Source organism: Bufo bufo, chromosome 8, assembly GCF_905171765.1.
Source record: "Bufo bufo chromosome 8, aBufBuf1.1, whole genome shotgun sequence".
NCBI lineage: Eukaryota > Metazoa > Chordata > Amphibia > Anura > Bufonidae > Bufo > Bufo bufo.
Window position 1 is genome coordinate 22334993 of NC_053396.1, and position 16776 is coordinate 22351768.

Consider the following 16776-nt stretch of genomic DNA (forward strand, 5'->3'; position numbering starts at 1 on the left):
TATCAGTAAATGAACTTATACTGTGTATGAATGTATCTTGTATTTGTTCCTTTGGTCTTCATTTAATTTCCATTTGTGTGTCTATTACATGCTTGTAATATTTTAGCTGTCCGTTATATGTGTGTAATTTTTTTTTATTGACAGAAGTGAAGGTTTTAGGGATTGGGGACACTGACAAATTGTCTATTCTTCGAGGCTGCCCTGGTCATCCTGGCCTTCCAGGGCAAAAAGGAGATGTTGGGGCACTTGGAGAAAAAGGTTGGTACAAAGATAATAACTAATGATGTTTATGGAACTATAGTATATCACCATATGTTTCATCTTATAAAATGTCCCTCTACGTTCAGAAATCTATAAATTTACAAAAGGTGGGCACACATACCACAGAGGTAGTCCATGCGGCTGCTATGGGGCTCCAGTTTGGTTTTGACCCCATTGTGATGGATGGTGAGATCTGGCACAGGGATGTGGTGGTGTCAAGCAGCCTAATATTTACCTTTGCTGTGGGGTTCCCATTGTCTATGTACCACGCTGCATGTAAGTCTATTGTATTGCTATTTTTTTCCAGGGCAAACAGGATCTGTGGGGGGACAAGGAATAGTTGGACCTTCAGGAGAAAAAGGTTAGTAAAGAACTTTTACACATAATAATATATTACAATGTGAAATTCAGATAAATCTGTATTCTTTCGTTAACTGGAAGCATGGCAAGGATGCCGTCTTTCTGGTGCCTTCCACTTTTAAGGACTTACTGAGCCATGGTTCCTGAGACTTTGCCTAAGACTGGCCATACCTATGAGATATCTGTCAGAAAACATATCTCCATGTTCCCCTCATAAACATTCCTGCTCAGCTTGGCCAGTTCTGCATGTGTAGTGAATGGGGAGAGGGGGTAAGTTGCTGCCAGACAGATCTGGTGATGGCTTATCTACTTGAGAACAAATTATTGATTTCATCTGCTTGATCCTCATCTCCCCTAACATCTGCTGGCGTGGGAGAATTGAGAACCATACATGTCACATGGTTGACGAAATCAGCAAGTATTGGCTGACATTTATCTAATGTCTATGGCCATCTTTACCATCGGCCGTTGCATTCCAAGATACATGTCACCTTTCTAAGAAGGTTCCAGGAAGCTGAGATACTGCTAGCTGTTTGGTGCTGTGACCATTTTTGTGCCCTCATAGAAGATGTAAGATGCTCATTTCTCAGCTGATAGCAGAGGGATGTTCACATGATAGCCACCGATCGGGAATGAAGGTTCGGGTTCGTTCACATGATTATTGTCCTGTGTAGAAAGGGCTTTATGCAGCTCTGCACTATAAGAACTCCACCAAACAGCTCCACATATCTCAGCTTCCTGGTGCCCTACAGTGTGGAGTATTGGAATCAGAACTCCAGTCAGTCAGAACTGATCATGTTTTATGGATTCTAAATATGTTGTCCACTTTGACATGGTTGGCCTGGCCCCACAACCAGAGGGTCAGAAGATCCCTTGCTGAACCCAGGCTCTGATACAATAACGAGCTCAAGTTCTCATATAGTTGGTGGAGATTAGTGTTGATCGCAAATATTTTAATCGTGAATTTTTATTGCGAATATCAGCACTTCAAGAATTCGCAAAAGTGTAGAATAAAGTGCTATATATTCATAATCACAAATATTCTAGATAAACCTATAATCTTTTTTTATTTATTGTACTGTATATAGCCTCTCTTTATCCTTATTATGCTATTTATCATCCATACCTTTTTATTCTATAATTATTTTACCTATCATTAACAATATCTTTTTATAGATGCTATATTATTTTATTTTTAAAATAAATCATTCCCTATAACACACAAATTTTCAATTTTTGTCACCCTAATGATAATGATCTAGGTTCGCAGGTCCCCCAAGCTATCCAAGCGACTTTGAGGCTTACTGGCTCTCAGACGAGAGCTGGTCTGGAATGTCTCATTGTACACAAGGCTGCCATTGTAAGGTATGCTGACAGTATCTGTCTCATAGATAGATTGTCGGCTTGCACATACCCAGCTTTTGGTATATAGCTTTTGCGTGATTGTTTTTTAGTAATGAAATTGTGCGTGCAAAATACATGCATATCACATTGCAAATTTTTGCAATTGCAAATTTTTTAATTTGTGAATTTATGGTGAATATTCAGCTAAAAATTCACAAAATATCATGAATTTGAATATTGCCTATTCCGCTCATCACTAGTAGAGATTCCATGGGAACTGTTATAGCAGACCAAAAAATATCAGGATGTAAAAATCTTTCTTTCCAGCCTGCATTTTCGGATCTTTCAAACCATGGGCATTTTTGGTGAAGTCGGATTGTACGTTCTGCCATCTACCTGAGCGCTGAGAGGGGATATGGAAGGACAACTGCTCTAATAATACTCCTTTACATTTATATATACATCTTTTCCTTATAGGAGAGAAAGGAGAAAGAGGGGAGACTGAGCCAGTGTATGGTAAGTTAGGTGTCTAAAGACCCCATTACACGGGGCAATAATTGTCCAAGTGATCATTCCCTATCATGGCCCTGTGTAAGCACGTCCATCAATCATCAACAAACGAGACAACGCTCATTTATTGTTAATCACATCTTTTATGTGAACATAGAAATTATGGCTAGTCGGCAGCATATCCCCTCAGTTAAAGCAGGCCAGGAGAAGTGCTGCTGACAGATACGCAAACCATATGAGGACCTACGACCATCCTCATATACAAATTGAAAAATATGAGCGACTTATGGTCCCATTAGACGGGACAATTCAGCAGGCGATTGTCAGGAGGGAAACCTTCGATTCTGGCAATCGCCTGCTCATCAGTGGAGGAGATTGCTGCATTTACATGCAGCAATCTCCTCCACAGTATTTAGACAACAAAATTTGTTGCCGGCAAACGACGATTTAGATGCCTGCACAAATGATCCAATTACCTGAAGAACGAGCATTTCACTCATTCATTGGGTAATCGGCAGCACCTTTTCACCACCAGATAATCGCTAATGAGCGGATTCTTAGCCCATGTAAAGGTCCTGTTACAATATAGTATCTACATTCGTTATGGCTGATTATCTGCCAGTGTAAATGGATCCTCAGTGAGAGCTGAACCTCTGCTCCACCAAGGGTCCCCTGACAATAAGTTGACCACAAGGTCTTCTGCTGCCAGGACCCAATGTGATCAGTTGTAATTTGTAAGGGCACCTGGGAGCAAGTGTTTAGTTCCCCTAAAACGGCACCACAGGGGAGATTAAGTATTACACAGTTTCTATTGAGATGGGTTGGGAAGGAATTTTTTTTTCCTAAAGTGAGGAAAATTGGCTTCTACCTCACAAGTTTTTTTTTGCCTTCCTCTGGATCAACTTGCAGGATAACAGGCTGAACTGGATATTTTTTCGGCCTTATAAACTATTTTACTATGTAACTCAATGGTCTGTCTGTGTGCTCAGAAATGTAGGGTCTTCTGAAATGAAAGATGCTCTTTATAGCTGCGTTCTGCTCCTCATGATAGGTGACAATCCTAAATGGAGAACCCTATCCTTCTATTAAATTAAAATTAGCTAAAATCATTTTTCTATATGTCTCCTAGCTGCCAAGAACTGCAAAGAAATACGATATCAGGGGGCAGTCCTCAGTGACTGGTACACCATATACCCAGATGGCAGCCGGCCCCTGAAGGTCCTGTGTGATATGGACACAGATGACGGAGGATGGATTGTAAGTATATACAACACGTGAACGGGAAGTTACAAGGAGGTAATTTATTTGGAAAATGTGGATCCATTGCGACCATATCCTCTCCTATTTCATCTGGTCTTCTCTTGCCTTTAGGTAATACAGAGACGTTGGGATGGGTCAGTAGACTTCTTCCGCACTTGGGATGCTTATAAGAAAGGCTTTGGCAGTCGGCTAAGTGAGTTTTGGCTGGGAAATGAAAATATTCATCAAATAACTTTAACAGGTAATGAGAAACCTGTAGATTACTTTTTTTATTATAACATTTTATTATTTTTTCTGCTCGCTGCTGGACCCATTACTGTGTATCCAAGGTTGAAGGGTCTATAAGCAGTTGTCGTTGGCCTGTTATGGACCAGCTGACCTAGAGCTCCATTATTTGAGGGCACTGCTCATCATCTTCTCTGGTTTATGAAACTAGATTAGGATAGAGTTTTAGTTAGTTAGTTAGTCAGTTTGGGAAAGGCTCTTCAAGCCTTGTTTTTGTATGTTAGTTTCCAGCTTCTAAAGCTTCTGTTCTCATCTATCTCCAGGAACATGGGAATTACGTGTTGATCTACAAGATTTTGAAGGCAAAATCGTGTACGCCAAGTATGCAAGCTTCAAAGTATTGGATGAATCAGAGAAATACAAATTAATAATTGGAGCCTATCAGGAAGGAACTGCAGGTGAGAGGCAATTTGTCCAAAATGTCCTTCGAAGAGGTTTGTTTAACTCCATATAAAAATAACCTCTAATACGCTGGCTGAATGGGAGCAGTAGCTCTACAGGTGGCCCTGGATGACCCCCCAAAGGTTGTATAGGAATATGAATACACCGAACAGTGTGTATTGATATGTTAGCTATGTACAGCGCCTTGCAAAAGTATTCGCCCCCCTTGACTTTTTTTAATGTTTTGGTGCCTCACAACCTGGAATTAACATGGATTGTTTGAGGATTTGCATCATGTAATTTACAGAACATGTCCAAAACTTTGAAGATGTTTTTGTTTTTTATATTGTGAAGCAAACAACAAATAGGACAAAATAACAGAAAAAGTCAATGTGCATAACTATTCACCCCCGTAAAGTCAATACTTTGTAGAGCCACCTTTTGCGGCAAGCATAGCTCCAGGTTGCTTTGGATAAATCTCTATGAGCTTGCCACATCTTACCACTGGGATTTTTGCCCATTCCTCCTTGCAAAACTGCTCCAGCTCCTTCAGGTTGGATGTTTGCGCTTGTGAACAGCAATCTTTAAGTCTGACCACAGAGTTTCTATTGGATTGAGATCTGGGCCCTTAAACCAGTCAAGTGTTGCTTTAGCCGTCTGTTTGGGGTCATTGTCCTGTTGGAAGGTGAACCTCCGTCCTAGCCTCAAATCACGCACAGAGTGGGACAGGTTTTGCTCAAGAATATCCCTGTATTTAGCACCATCCATCTTTCCCTCAACTCTGACCAGTTTCCCAGTCCCATCCCCCCAGCATGATGCTGCCACCATTATGTTTCACTGTGGGGATGGTGTTCTTTAGGTGATGTGATGTTTTGGGTTTGCGCCAGACATAGCGTTTTCTTCGATGGCCGAAAAGTTCAATTTTAGTCTCATCAGACCAGAGCACCTTCCTCCATACATTTTGGGAGTCTCCCACATGCCTTTTCACTTTTTCAGAACGTGCCTTTTTGTTTTTAGCTGAAAGTAATGGCTTTCTTCTGGCCACCCTGAAATAAAGCCCAACTCTGTGGAGCGTACGGCTTATTGTCGTCCTATGTACAGATACTCCAGTCTCTGCTGTGGAACTCTGCAGATCCATCAGGGTTACCTTAGGTCTCTGTGCTGCCTCTCTGATTAATGCCCTCCTTGCCCGGACTGTGAGTTTTTTTATAACCTAACCCTGACTTGTACTTCTCAACAATATTGTCCCTTACTTGTTTGGAGAGTTCCTTGGTCTTCATGGCAGTGTTTGGTTAGTGATGCCTCTTGCTTAGGTGTTGCAGCCTCTGGGGCCTTTCAAAAAAGGTGTGTACATGTAATGACAGATCATGTGACACTTAGATTGCACACAGGTGGACATCGTTTCACTAATTATGTGACTTCTGAAGGTAATTGGTTGCACCAGAGCTTTTTATGGGCGTCCTAACAAAGGGAATGAATACATACGCAAATGGAAATTTTCTGTTTTCTATTTCTAAACAATAGTTTTATTTATATATTTTTCTCATTTCACTTCACCTACTTAGACTATTGTGTTCTGATCCATCACATCAAATTCAGATTAACAAAACATTGAACTTAAAGGGCTTCTGTCACCCCACTAAAGTATATATATTTTTTGGGCTACTTATAATCCCTATACTGCGATATATCAATACATAATGTTATTAATCATTTTGGTTCAGTAGTTAATTAAAAAAACTGACTTTTATCATATGCAAATTACCTGTCTACCAGCAAGTAGGGCCGCTACTTGCTGGTAGCAGCCGCATCCTCCTTTCATAAAGACGCCTCCTCCTCCTGTTGATTGACAGGGCCAGCGAACGCGCTCGTTCTCTGGCTGGCCCTGTCTGCATTCAAAATCTGGTGCCTGCGCCATACCGGTCTTCAGTCGGCGCAGGCGCACTGAGAGGAGGACGCTCGCTCTGCCGCTCCTTCCTCAGTGCGCCTATGCCGGGTGTAGATGTGACGTCATCGGCCCAGGCGCATTGAGGATGGAGCGGCCGAGCGAGCGTCCTCCCCTCAGTGCGCCTGCGCCGACTGAAGAAAGGTACGGCGCAGGCGCCAGATTTTGAATGCAGACAGATCCAGCCAAAGAACGAGCGCGTTCACTGGCCCTGTCAATCAACATGCGGAGGGGGCGTCTTTATGAAAGGAGGATGCGGCTGCTACCAGCAAGTAGCCGCCCTACTTGCTGGAAGACAGGTAATTTGCATATGATAAAAGTCAGTTTTTTTTATTAACTACTGAATCAAAATGATTAATAACATTATGTATTGATATATCGCAGTATAGGGATTATAAGTAGCCCAAAAAAAAAAAAGACTTTAGTGGGGTGACAGAAGCCCTTTAAGGCTGTATTGTAACAAAACACGAAAAAAGTCAAGGGGGGTGAATACTTTTGCAAGGCACTGTATAATATGTCTACTGGGAAACTATAGTTCTGTCTGATGCTGTCTATTGGATTAATGAATTGTTAGGTATTCTTACATTTTTAATTAGCAATATTGGCATCCTACGCTTCCAGAGTGTCGGCCATCTTGCAAAAGAGTCTGCTGCCAGTACCTGCTCATCAACAAGGTACTCATTTGTACTCACAAAGAAAGTAGGAATTCTGAACATCCGCTGTTCAGGATCTTCATCTCCAGAGGCAGCGATCACAAAGAGTGTCTCTCACTCTGGAGGACCTGACCTGTCCTACAAGACACAGACAGCAGTTGATTTAGATGGGCACTGCGCAATGCTTCCCTTTCCCTGTGGTGATGCGGAAGGTAAATTGAGCAATTGCAGGTTACACCACTGATTGGTTAGGGGTGGGGTGGTTAGCAGGGGGACACTATGGGGGTCATTTACTAACTGATATACTGTATGCCAGTTTTCTGGCATATATCTGTCGCACATTTGCGTCCGAATCTGTGACTTTTCATCGCTCACGCAGGTCTGAAAAAGGTGCGTGGTGTGGACGGGGAAGAGGGCCTCATTTATCAGTTTGTACACCTGTTTTAGACATAAAAAATGTTCTAAGTCTACACCAGCGAGGAAGGTGTTTGAGGAGAAGGCAGCGCTCATATGGCCGGCTCTGCTTACCTGTTCACCGCAGCAATTACAGCGGTGAGTAAGTGTAATTACAACTATGGCGTCTCCGTTCACTTCATTGGGAGGGTTCCGTCTGTTCAAGTGGATCGGAGGGAGCCATCCCAAAGAAGTGAATGAGGACACCATAGTTGCAATTACACCTGCTCACCGTTGCAATTGCTGCGGCGAGCAGGAAAACAGAGGAGAAGGCAGCGCCCTGATATTGATGACATATCCTGAGGATCGGTCATCAATAGTAAAAAGCCCGGACAACCCCAATAAACCGTTCTGATATTTGATATGTCTCTGTCATTTTGCAGGAGATTCTATGGGAGATCTAAACCACATAAAGTTTAGCACTAAAGATGAAGACAACGACATTGATGAGCGCAGTTGCTCCTCACTGTTTAAAGGCGGCTGGTGGTATAGCGATTGTCACAGGGCAAACCTTAATGGACTCTACCACCTAGGAGAGCACACATCTTTTGCAGATGGCATCAACTGGTATACTGGCAGAGGGCATAACTACTCGTACAAGCATGCAGAAATGAAGATTAGGCCTGTTTAGATGGAGGAACAGTCCCAGCAATTTATGGATTTTCAAATATTTGTTGAAAGATTCTTGTATTTTCTAACTGCATTGATGGATGCCAAAGCTCAGTGTGGGTGCCCCTGACTGCACGGGCCTGGTGGGTGAAGGGTTCAGTTTGGCTGGAGAAGGCAGCGTGTATTGGCTGCCTGGTCATAGTTGTAGCTATATTTTCCTTCACCTGGGAAGACTAAATTCTCAGCTCTAGGCCTTTATTTAAATACCCTGACCAATGTGCGGTGGCCCAGCACCCAGTGCAAATGTCTCACCAGCTTCCCCTTCCTATAGATAGTCCTTGTAAATAGCTCCCTATAGGTTTGGTTCTAGGTAGGACTGGGAAGGTGTAGGCATCCTGGGCCCAATTACAAAAGCAATGCTGGGCCTCCAATTAACAACCGATGACCCCACATCCCATTATTACTAATGCTGATATCCTATATATAAAATGTATGTAAATCAATAAATCTATATATTCCTACATTTTCATTGACTGCTTTACTGATATGGGTTTCAAAAACTTCAATTGATTAAAATGGGATCATGGGCCTCATATATCAGAATTGTCTACAGGATCTGCAGGAAGGCAGGTCCACCACAGCAATAATGGCATGAAGTCTCTCGTCGGAATGAAGTCCCTTGGGCCCATCAGATTAAATGATTGTGAAGACCTACCTTCGGAGTTTACAGGCCCTTACGTGATCTCTCCATTCATTGCTCTGATAGAGTTATTTGGAGTATCTTTTCAGCTGCAGCTCTCTCCCTATAATGGTGGCAGCAGGGGTGCACCTAGCCTTTCTGCTGCCTGAGGCAAAAACTGAAACAGCCCCCTCCAATGCCATCTCGGAGGCATGTCCTTTGTGCAATAGCACTCAACCTATCACAGCTCAGAAGGCAGGTCCAATGTAACTGTCACAGCTTCTAACAGTAGATACAGCTGATGGCAGCTGAAGGATGGAACTGAGCATGTGTGACCACCTCAGAGATGTTAGTGAGGAGGACGGAGAAAAAAGGAAAATGACAAACAGCGGCTATACTAAATTTCTAATTACAAACCGGATTCCAAAAAAGTTGGGACACTAAACAAATTGTGAATAAAAACTGAATGCAATGATGTGGAGATGGCAAACGTCAATATTTTATTTGTAATAGAACGTAGATGACCGATCAAACATTTAATCCGAGTAAATGTATCATTTTAAAGGAAAAATACGTTGATTCCAATTTTCACGGTGTCAACAAATCCCCAAAAAGTTGGGACAAGTAGCAATAAGAGGCTGGAAAAAGTAAATTTGAGCATAACGGAGAGCTGGAAGACCAATTAACACTAATTAGGTCAATTGGCAACATGATTGGGTATAAAAAGAGCTTCTCAGAGTGGCAGTGTCTCTCAGAAGCCAAGATGGGTAGAGGATCACCAATTCCCACAATGTTGCGCATAAAGATAGTGGAGCAATATCAGAAAGGTGTTACCCAGCGAAAAATTGCAAAGACTTTGCATCTATCATCATCAACTGTGCATAACATCATCCGAAGATTCAGAGAATCTGGAACAATCTCTGTGCGTAAGGGTCAAGGCCGTAAAACCATACTGGATGCCCGTAATCTCCGGGCCCTTAAACGACACTGCACCACAAACAGGAATGCTACTGTAAAGGAAATCACAGAATGGGCTCAGGAATACTTCCAGAAACCATTGTCAGTGAACACAATCCACCGTGCCATCCACCGTTGCCAGCTGAAACTCTACAGTGCAAAGAAGAAGCCATTTCTAAGCAAGATCCACAAGCTCAGGCGTTTTCACTGGGCCAGGGATCATTTAAATTGGAGTGTGGAAAAATGGAAGACTGTTCTGTGGTCAGATGAGTCACGATTCGAAGTTCTTTTTGGAAATCTGGGACGCCATGTCATCCGGACCAAAGAGGACAAGGACAACCCAAGTTGTTATCAACGCTCAGTTCAGAAGCCTGCATCTCTGATGGTATGGGGTTGCATGAGTGCGTGTGGCATGGGCAGCTTGCCAGGGCCGTCTTTAATATTGATTGGACCCTGGGCAAGAATTTACTTGGGCCCCTTGGATCCCGCCCCCCCCCGCACTTTGCTGTACTTGCTATACAGCAGCACTTACCTGTCACGTCCAGGGCCTCCAGGTGACGTCTCCTCTCTCTCATCATCTTCTCCACTCGGTCTGGACAACTTCTCTCAGCCGCCTCGTCTCTGCAGAGTGTGACACACAGACATCTTAGCTTCCTCACATTCTATCATTATCCCCCAACTGGAGTCCCCACAGTGTTATCCTGCTGCTTCCTGTGCCCCCCCCCCCCCCCCCGGGGTGTAGCTATAGGGGGTGCAGAGGTAGCAGTCGCTAACGGGCCCAGGAGCATGAAGGGGCCCAAAGACACTTGTGCCGCATAAGAAGACACACAAAGCACTGAGGGAAGGGGGGCCCAAGCTGAACTCTTGCACCGGAGCCCATGAGCCTTTAGTTACGCCCCTGCCCCCCCCCCAAATACTATCCTGAAGTAACATTACTGCCCCCATAGTAATAGTGCTCCTCATAGTCCCACCAATAGTAATTCCCTTCTAGAATGCCCTCATTAGTAACACTGCCCCAACCGTGATAATGCTCCTCAACAATGCCCCCATTATTAGAAGAGCCCTCCCATATTAATAATACCCTAACAGATCCCTCAGTAGTAATAAGGCCCCCATAGTGCGCTTAGTAGAAAAAAGGTGGATCTATAAGACCCTCCTATAGAGCCCCCAGTAGTAATAAGACCACCTATAATGTCCCCTGGATCTGCAGTGCCCCCTGCAGTTATAATCCTCCCTCCACCATACAGTCCCATGTAAATAACATCACCTCCTCCCCAGCCGCCTCCAACACACAATCCCATGTAAACATCACCCCCTAAGGCTACTTTCACACTTGCGTTCGTGCGGATCTGTCCTGTACTTGTACAGGACGGATCCGCACCGATAATACAAACGAATGCATCCGTTCAGGACCGATTCGTTTGTATTAGATTAGAATTTCTAAGTCCCAATACGGATCCGTCCTGCCTTACATTGAAAGTCAATGGGGAACGGATCCGTTTACAATTGCACCATTTTGTGTCAATGCAAAGGGATCCGTCCCCATTGACTTGCATTGTAAGTCAGGACGGATCCGTTTGGCTGTGCAAGGCCATGCGGACACAAAAACGCTGCTTGCAGCATTTTGGGGTCCGCCTCCAAAACGGAACAGGGGGCTGTACGGAGCCGAACGAATGCATTCTGAATGGATCCGCATCCATTCAGAATGCATTGGGGTTAAACTGATGCATTTGGGGCTGCTTGTGAGAGCCTTGAAACGGAACTCACAAGCGGATCCCCAAACCCAAGTGTGAACGTAGCCTAAACATTAAAGAGGACCTTTCACCGATTCTTACCCTATGAACTAAGTATACATACATGTGGAGCGGCGCCCGGGGATCTCACTGCACTTACTATTATCCCCGGGCGCCGCTCCGTTCTCCTGCTATGCCCTCCGGTATCTCCGTTCCCTAAGTTATGGTAGGCGGAGTCTGCCCTAGCGCTGGCCAATCGCATTGCAGAGCTCACAGCCTGGGAGAAAATAACCTCCCAGGCTGTGAGCTCTGCGCTGCGATTGGCAAGCGCTAGGGCAGACTCCGCCTACCATAACTTAGGGACTGGTATCTCCGCCTACTATAACTTAGTGAGCGGAGATACCGGAGGGCATAACGGCAGAACGGAGCGGCGCCCGGGGATAATAGTAAGTGCAGTGAGTTCCCCGGGCGCCGCTCTACATGTCTGTATAGTTAGTTCATAGGGTAAGAATCGGTGAAAGGTCCTCTTTAAGTCCCATGTACATAAACATCATTCCCCCCACCATCCACTTTCAACATGCAGTCCCATGTAAATAACATCACTCCCTTCAGCTCCAACATACATCCTAGTTAAATAACTACAACTCCCAGCATTGCTCTGCCTCTCCCTTAACTTACCTCTCCTCATATACAGACATCAGCATTAGGCTCCTTCTCCTCTGCACTCCGGTCCAATCCTGCACTGGTCACATGATGGTGACATTATCCAGGTCATCCTATCACAGCCTGTTTTGCTGATCACATGACCTGTGATGTCACCACAGGTCCTTCACCTCTTCCCAGGGTATTAGATTCAATTGTATTGCCGTTCTGTGTACGGCAATACAGTTGTATCTAGCAGGCAGGCAGGACATTCGTGGCCTGGGACAAAACATCAGGGGCCCAGGCCCCGAATGTTTTAACCTAGCAACGCAGTCACTAGTGAATGGGAGTCGGGAAACGGAGCTCCCTTGGGCCCCCAGGAGCAACTGGGCCCGGGGTAGCTGCCCCTTTTGCCCTGCGGCAAAGACGGCCCTGCAGCTTGCATGTCTGGAAAGGCACCATCAATGCAGAAAAATATATTCAGGTTCTAGAACAACATATGCTCCCATCCAGACGTCATCTCTTTCAGGGAAGACCCTGCATTTTTCAACAAGATAATGCCAGACCACATTCTGCATCAATCACAACATCATGGCTGCGTAGGAGAAGGATCCGGGTACTGAAATGGCCAGTCTGCAGTCCAGATCTTTCACCTATAGAGAACATTTGGCGCATCATAAAGAGGAAGGTGCAACAAAGAAGGCCCAAGACGAATGAACAGTTAGAGGCCTGTATAAGACAAGAATGGGAGAGCATTCCTATTTCTAAACTTGAGAAACTGGTCTCCTCGGTCCCCAGACGTCTGTCGAGTGTTGTAAGAAGAAGGGGAGATGCCACACAGTGGTGAAAATGGCCTTGTCCCAACTTTTTGGGGATTTGTTGACACCATGAAATTCTGATTCAACACATTTTTCCCTTAAAATGGTACATTTTCTCAGTTTAAACTTTTGTTCCGTGATTTATGTTCTATTCTGAATAAAATATTAGAAGTTGGCCTCCACATCATTGCATTCAGTTTTTATTCACAATTTGTATAGTGTCCCAACTTTTTTGGAATCCGGTTTGTATTACAATTTGAAATTCAGATAAATCTGTATTCTTTCGTTAACTGGAAGCATGGCAAGGATGCCGTCTTTCTGGTGCCTTCCACTTTTAAGGCCTTACTTAGCCGTGGCTCCTGAGACTTTGCCTAAGGCTGGCCATACCTATGAGATATCTGTCAGAAAACATATCTCCATGTTCCCTTCATAAACATTCCTGCTCAGCTTGGCCAGTTCTGCATGTGTAGTGAATGGGGAGAGGGGGTAAGTTGCTGCCAGACAGATCTGGTGATGGCTTATCTCCTTGAGAACAAATGACTGATTTTATCTGCTTGATCCATATCTTCCATAACCTCTTCTGGCGTGCGAGAATTGAGAACCATACATGTCACATGGTTGACGAAATCAGCAAGTATTGGCTGACATTTATCTAATGTCTATGGCCATCTTTACCATCGGCCATTGCATTCCAAGACACATGTCACCTTTCTAAGAAGGTTCCAGGAAGCTGAGATACTGCTAGCTGTTTGGTGCTGTGACCATTTTTGTGCCCTCATAGAAGATGTAAGATGCTCATTTCTCAGTTGATAGCAGAGGGATGTTCACATGATAGCCACCGATCGGGAATGAAGGTTCGGGTTCGTTCACATGATTATTGTCCTGTGTAGAAAGGCCTTTATGCAGCTCTGCACTATAAGAACTCCACCAAACAGCTCCACATATCTCAGCTTCCTGGTGCCCTACAGTGTGGAATATTGGAGTCAGAACTCCAGTCAGTCAGAACTGATCATGTTTTATGGATTCTAAATATGTTGTCCACTTTGACATGGTTGGCCTGGCCCCACAACCAGAGGGTCAGAAGATCCCTTGCTGAACCCAGGCTCTGATACAATAATGAGCTCAAGTTCTCATATAGTTGGTGGAGATTAGTGTTGATCGCAAATATTTTAATCGTGAATTTTTATTGCGAATATCAGCACTTCAAGAATTCGCAAAAGTGTAGAATATAGTGCTATATATTCATAATCACAAATATTCTAGATAAACCTATAATCTTTTTTTATTTATTGTACTGTATATAGCCTCTCTTTATCCTTATTATGCTATTTATCATCCATACCTTTTTATTCTATAATTATTTTACCTATCATTAACAATATCTTTTTATAGATGCTATATTATTTTATTTTTAAAATAAATCATTCCCTATAACACACAAATTTTAAATTTTTGTCACCCTAATGATAATGATCTAGGTTCGCAGGTCCCCCAAGCTATCCAAGCGACTTTGAGGCTTACTGGCTCTCAGTCAGACGAGAGCTGGTCTGGAATGTCTCATTGTACACAAGGCTGCCATTGTAAGGTATGCTGACAGTATCTGTCTCATGGATAGATTGTCGGCTTGCACATACCCAGCTTTTGGTATATAGCTTTTGCGTGATTGTTTTTTATAAGTAATGAAATTGTGCGTGCAAAATACATGCATATTACATTGCTAATTTTTGCAATTGCAAATTTTTGAATTTGTGAATTTATGGTGAATATTCAGCAAAAAATTCACAAAATATCATGAATTTGAATATTGTCTTTCCCATTTCGTCCTACGGCAGCACAGAATGGGTTAACTTTGTTCTCATCCGATCCTAGGACCGCCCACCTAGATAATAGGCACAGATTAAAACAATTAACTCATTAGTAGTGACCTATAAAGGTAGCCTCCTCCAGAACCTCCTTGTGTTTTTTTATTGTCCTCATCGGAGGATGAAGCCCACCTATGGATCCACCTTGGATATGGCCGTTTGTACCTTGTTGTTTCCAAGGTCCAGGCCGGAGAGTGGTTACAGCCATGTATGGTTCCCTGGCTCCACTCTCGTCCCGCTTACCTCCCACCTGCGTCCCTTCAGCGTCCGGCCATTGGTTTGGCTGTTAGGCGCTGTGCCGCCTCAGGTATTGCCGGCTATCTTCTACTTCCGGTTTCGCAGGTGGAACGCATCGTGTAACGCAGACGCGGCGGCGTCTGACGTCATAGGCGCACGCCCATTCCTTTGGGCGCCAAATTCAAATGTCAGGTATAAAAAGCGGGACTATGCAGAGCTCAGCTGCCCTGGTGCCTAGGCAGCTGAGCTCTAGCGATTTGAAGGTATTTGCCTGTCCTATTGTCAGGCAGTTAACCCCTCATTGCCCTGCTGTTATGTTGAATGATTATACCTTCATTTTTTTTATTACAGATGTCCTCCACATCCAGCAAGAGGGCTCGCAAGAGCAGACACAGATTGTGTCAGGGTTGTGACCAACCCCTTCCTGATGATTTCCTGCAGGATCTCTGCCTCAGGTGTTTCCAGGACGCACAGGGAACTGCACCTGCTAAGAAGAAACAGAGAGCTGAACCTGCACTCTGCATCTCCTGTCTGCAGCCCTTACTGGAAGACCATACCTCTAACATCTGCGAGCAGTGTTCCAATCCAAATGAAACATCGGATGACGACACCACCAAGATGATGTCTCTGTTCAAGGCTTTCCTCAAACAAACTAAATCTAAAAAGTCATCAAAAAAGAGGAGACGTCGGTCTCCATCTTCTTCTTCTGTGGATTCACGGTCAGAAGGCGAAGTCTCCTCTAGTTCGGAGTCGCCGGTTCTAGAAGATAACTTTCTATTCAATAAATCTGACACAAATCATCTTATTAAGGAGGTAAAGAGTATCATGGAAACCAGTAAGGAAAAGGCCAGTAGCCATGACGAGGATAATCTCTTCTACTTTCTGAAGAAGAAGGCGTCAGTGTTTCCAGGTCACCCTGTTCTTGATGCAGTTATGCGTAAGGAGTGGGAACATCCAGTGGCAAGGCTGAACTTAGGCTCCAGATTCAGAGCAGTTTATAAAACAGATCCAGCGGAATCCTCGAGCTGGGAAGGCCCTGCTAGGGTAGACCCAGCAGTGACGAGATTAGCCAGAAAATCATTCTTTCCATCAGATGACTCGGCTTTATTGAAGGACCCTATGGAGAGGAAGGCGGATGGCCTCCTTAAGAGGTCTCACACCTATCTAGCGTCTCTTAATAAAGCGGCCATGGCGTCTGTCCCAGTGGCGCGAGCTCTTAGAGTATGGTTAAGCCATCTTGGCAGGGACATTGAAGACGTTGTCCCCAGAGAAGACCTCCTGAAGCAAATACCTAACCTGAAGCTGGCGGCGGAATTCCTCTGCGATTTCCCAGTAGACACCATAAGGTTTACGGCGAAGAACATGGCTCTCACCAACTCCATACGAAGATCGCTCTGGTTGAAACTCTGGTCTGGGGATCCATCTTCTAAGAACAATTTATGTTCCCTCCCTTTTGAGCCAGGAGAATTGTTCGGGTCTCACCTGGATAAACTCTTGAAGGCGAATATGGAGGATAAAGTACTAAGTTTTCCTCAAGCCAAGCGGAAGGAGAAACCCAGGAGTTTTCGTTCCTACAGACAGGATCCCAGAAGATCAGGCTATAGAGGTCGCTCAAGCCGAGGAAGAACTGACTGTAGAACTTGGGGTTCGTTGGAGAAACCTAAAAGGAAAACGGAAGAGAATAGGCCTCAGAAGCAGGAATTCTGAAGCCAGAATTGTAAGGGTAGGAGGTCGATTATCCCTTTTTCACCGGAGCTGGCTTCAAATTACATCAGACAGCTGGGCTC

At 44.3% G+C, this 16776-nt stretch overlaps 2 protein-coding genes across 2 annotated transcripts in view; both read left to right on the forward strand.

Annotated features, from left to right (window-relative positions):
* The window catches only part of LOC121009278 (ficolin-1-like), a 255418-nt gene that overhangs the window by 347 nt on the left and 238295 nt on the right, over window positions 1–16776 (forward strand). Inside the window, exon 2 of the mRNA XM_040442286.1 lies at window positions 145–258. Coding sequence (XP_040298220.1) covers window positions 145–258 — 114 coding nt within the window. The remainder of the gene's footprint in view (window positions 1–144; window positions 259–16776) is intronic.
* Window positions 375–8194, forward strand: LOC121009283 (ficolin-1-like). Its single transcript, XM_040442290.1, has 7 exons — window positions 375–447; window positions 569–622; window positions 2443–2481; window positions 3605–3732; window positions 3847–3976; window positions 4284–4418; window positions 7836–8194. The coding sequence occupies exons 1-7, from the start codon at window positions 408–410 to the stop codon at window positions 8081–8083; spliced, it is 774 nt and encodes a 257-aa protein (XP_040298224.1). The 5' UTR covers window positions 375–407; the 3' UTR covers window positions 8084–8194.

What these genes read in the sequence shown, in the direction of transcription:
- LOC121009283 (XM_040442290.1), top strand. Translation starts at nt 408, where the DNA reads ATGGGGCTCCAGTTTGGTTTTGACCCCATTGTGATGGATG. An exon ending in TGGACCTTCAGGAGAAAAAG is followed by an intron (nt 623 to 2,442) that starts GTTAGTAAAGAA and finishes TTTTCCTTATAG; the next exon opens with GAGAGAAAGGAGAAAGAGGG. An exon ending in CAGATGACGGAGGATGGATT is followed by an intron (nt 3,733 to 3,846) that starts GTAAGTATATAC and finishes TCTTGCCTTTAG; the next exon opens with GTAATACAGAGACGTTGGGA.